Here is a 1,559-nt window from a genome sequence, read left to right as displayed (position 1 = left end):
ACCGAAGGCACAATGTCAGCAACAGAGGTAGCTCCTTAGTAGTGGGTTGGGATTGATCTGCAAAGGGGGAAAACAACTCCACGGTGCTCATCCCAACAGGCATTGATGCTTTTTGTTGAGTAAAAGGTATAGAGAATACCTACGCATCTTCCTCCACCTTTATGAAGGAAGAGCTGTGGTAGGAGACGGGCTCAAGGTGACACAAGACTCCTCTGGTGAATTCAAGAGTCAGAATTCAGGTGAGAGTTGTAGTCCCTGTGTTTCAGCTATGAGACCACCCGTCTTCTCTTTTGGCAAGCACTGAGTGGAAACGCACATCTTCTGCCTTCCAGTGTCCGTGACCATGGTAGTTTCCAAGGGGGAGTGTGTTGCAATTGTTTTAGTTTTTCCATTTCTGCTCTTCTTTCACAAGTTGCCTGCAAAAACCTGCACCGCGATTGCAGCGTCCTGGATCAGAGCTCTCTTGAAAACACAACCCTGCTCTGATTTCTGGCAAAACAACCTCTTGTAGTTAGGAGTTTGTTATGGCTGCTCCTACAACTCAGCAGGGGTAGAAGAAGTACCGGTCAGCAATGACTCCTCGCATCCACCTGCCTTCACTTGTTGTGGACACCGACTGTAAGCTTTTAGGGGCAGGGACCATCCCTTTCTAACAGTTGTGCAAGGCTTTGGCCTGTCAGTACTTCCGACCACAGCACTGATGATGTCCCCTTAGAATGCCCATTTTCAGGAGACTTAAATAACATATATTCCTCACTTCGGTTTTTATGAGACTTTTAATCCTATGAGAACCAATGACGTTTCTTTTTCTGACGTCTTTCCTCCTCAACTGCAAATAGTACAAGTGCAAAAACATCAGGAGGAAAATACCGTCCACAATTAGGAAGAGGCAGCACTGTATCTCTACGCTTCCTTTGAGTTAGTTAATTTAATAAACTGATAGATTTTGATAAACCATGGCCGTGTTGTGATGACCCGCTTCTCGGGTATTTGTTTCCTTGTTCTTCAGGCAGTTTCATTTCTGTGTGTGCAATCACAGCACCCTCTACTGCCTCTTGCTTAACCTGCAAAAGGACAGCGCATGATTGTAAACTCTAAAAAGGCCTTTTGGAGTGCCTAGGCTCTCTGAAGGGTTGTTTTATATATGACACAACACCCCCACCATGAGAATGGTAACGCGAGAAGGTATTTCGGTTCTGTCTAGAACGCAGCCCTGAGCTCCTAAATGAACAGTACGAACCCCTCAGGGGCTCAAGCACCCATCAGCCTGAGAGCAGCTTTCCCCTTCTAGCTGTATGTAAGGCATGTATCTTCCACTTCTGTGAGCGCCATGGAGGAAAAAGAAATCAAATTTCCTAGCGAGAAACATGAAAAGGCACAAGATCAGCTGCTACTTCTGTGTGTTCCCAGATCGGCCAACCTGGGCCTGACAGAAAACTCCCCCTTTCCACAATCTGCCCCTCAGGAACTCCAGGTACGACGGGCGCCAAGGGCGCTCTCGCCCCACCCAGACGCTGGTTTCCTCCTGGCCCTTTCTCGTCCAAGCCTCGGGGTCTCGG

At 47.9% G+C, this 1,559-nt stretch overlaps 1 protein-coding gene across 1 annotated transcript in view; it reads left to right on the top strand.

The window, feature by feature from the left end:
• Window positions 1–1,330: 1,330 nt before the first annotated feature.
• Window positions 1,331–1,559, top strand: part of SRP14 (signal recognition particle 14) — a 5,474-nt gene continuing 5,245 nt past the window's right edge. The window contains exon 1 of the mRNA XM_035889792.1: window positions 1,331–1,398. Within this exon, the coding sequence (XP_035745685.1) occupies window positions 1,331–1,398 (68 nt within the window). The remainder of the gene's footprint in view (window positions 1,399–1,559) is intronic.

The sequence above is a fragment of the Egretta garzetta genome, unplaced genomic scaffold, assembly GCF_000687185.1.
Source record: "Egretta garzetta isolate BGI_Z169 unplaced genomic scaffold, ASM68718v1 scaffold2, whole genome shotgun sequence".
Lineage (NCBI taxonomy): Eukaryota > Metazoa > Chordata > Aves > Pelecaniformes > Ardeidae > Egretta > Egretta garzetta.
This window is presented reverse-complemented; position numbering and strand designations above follow the sequence as displayed.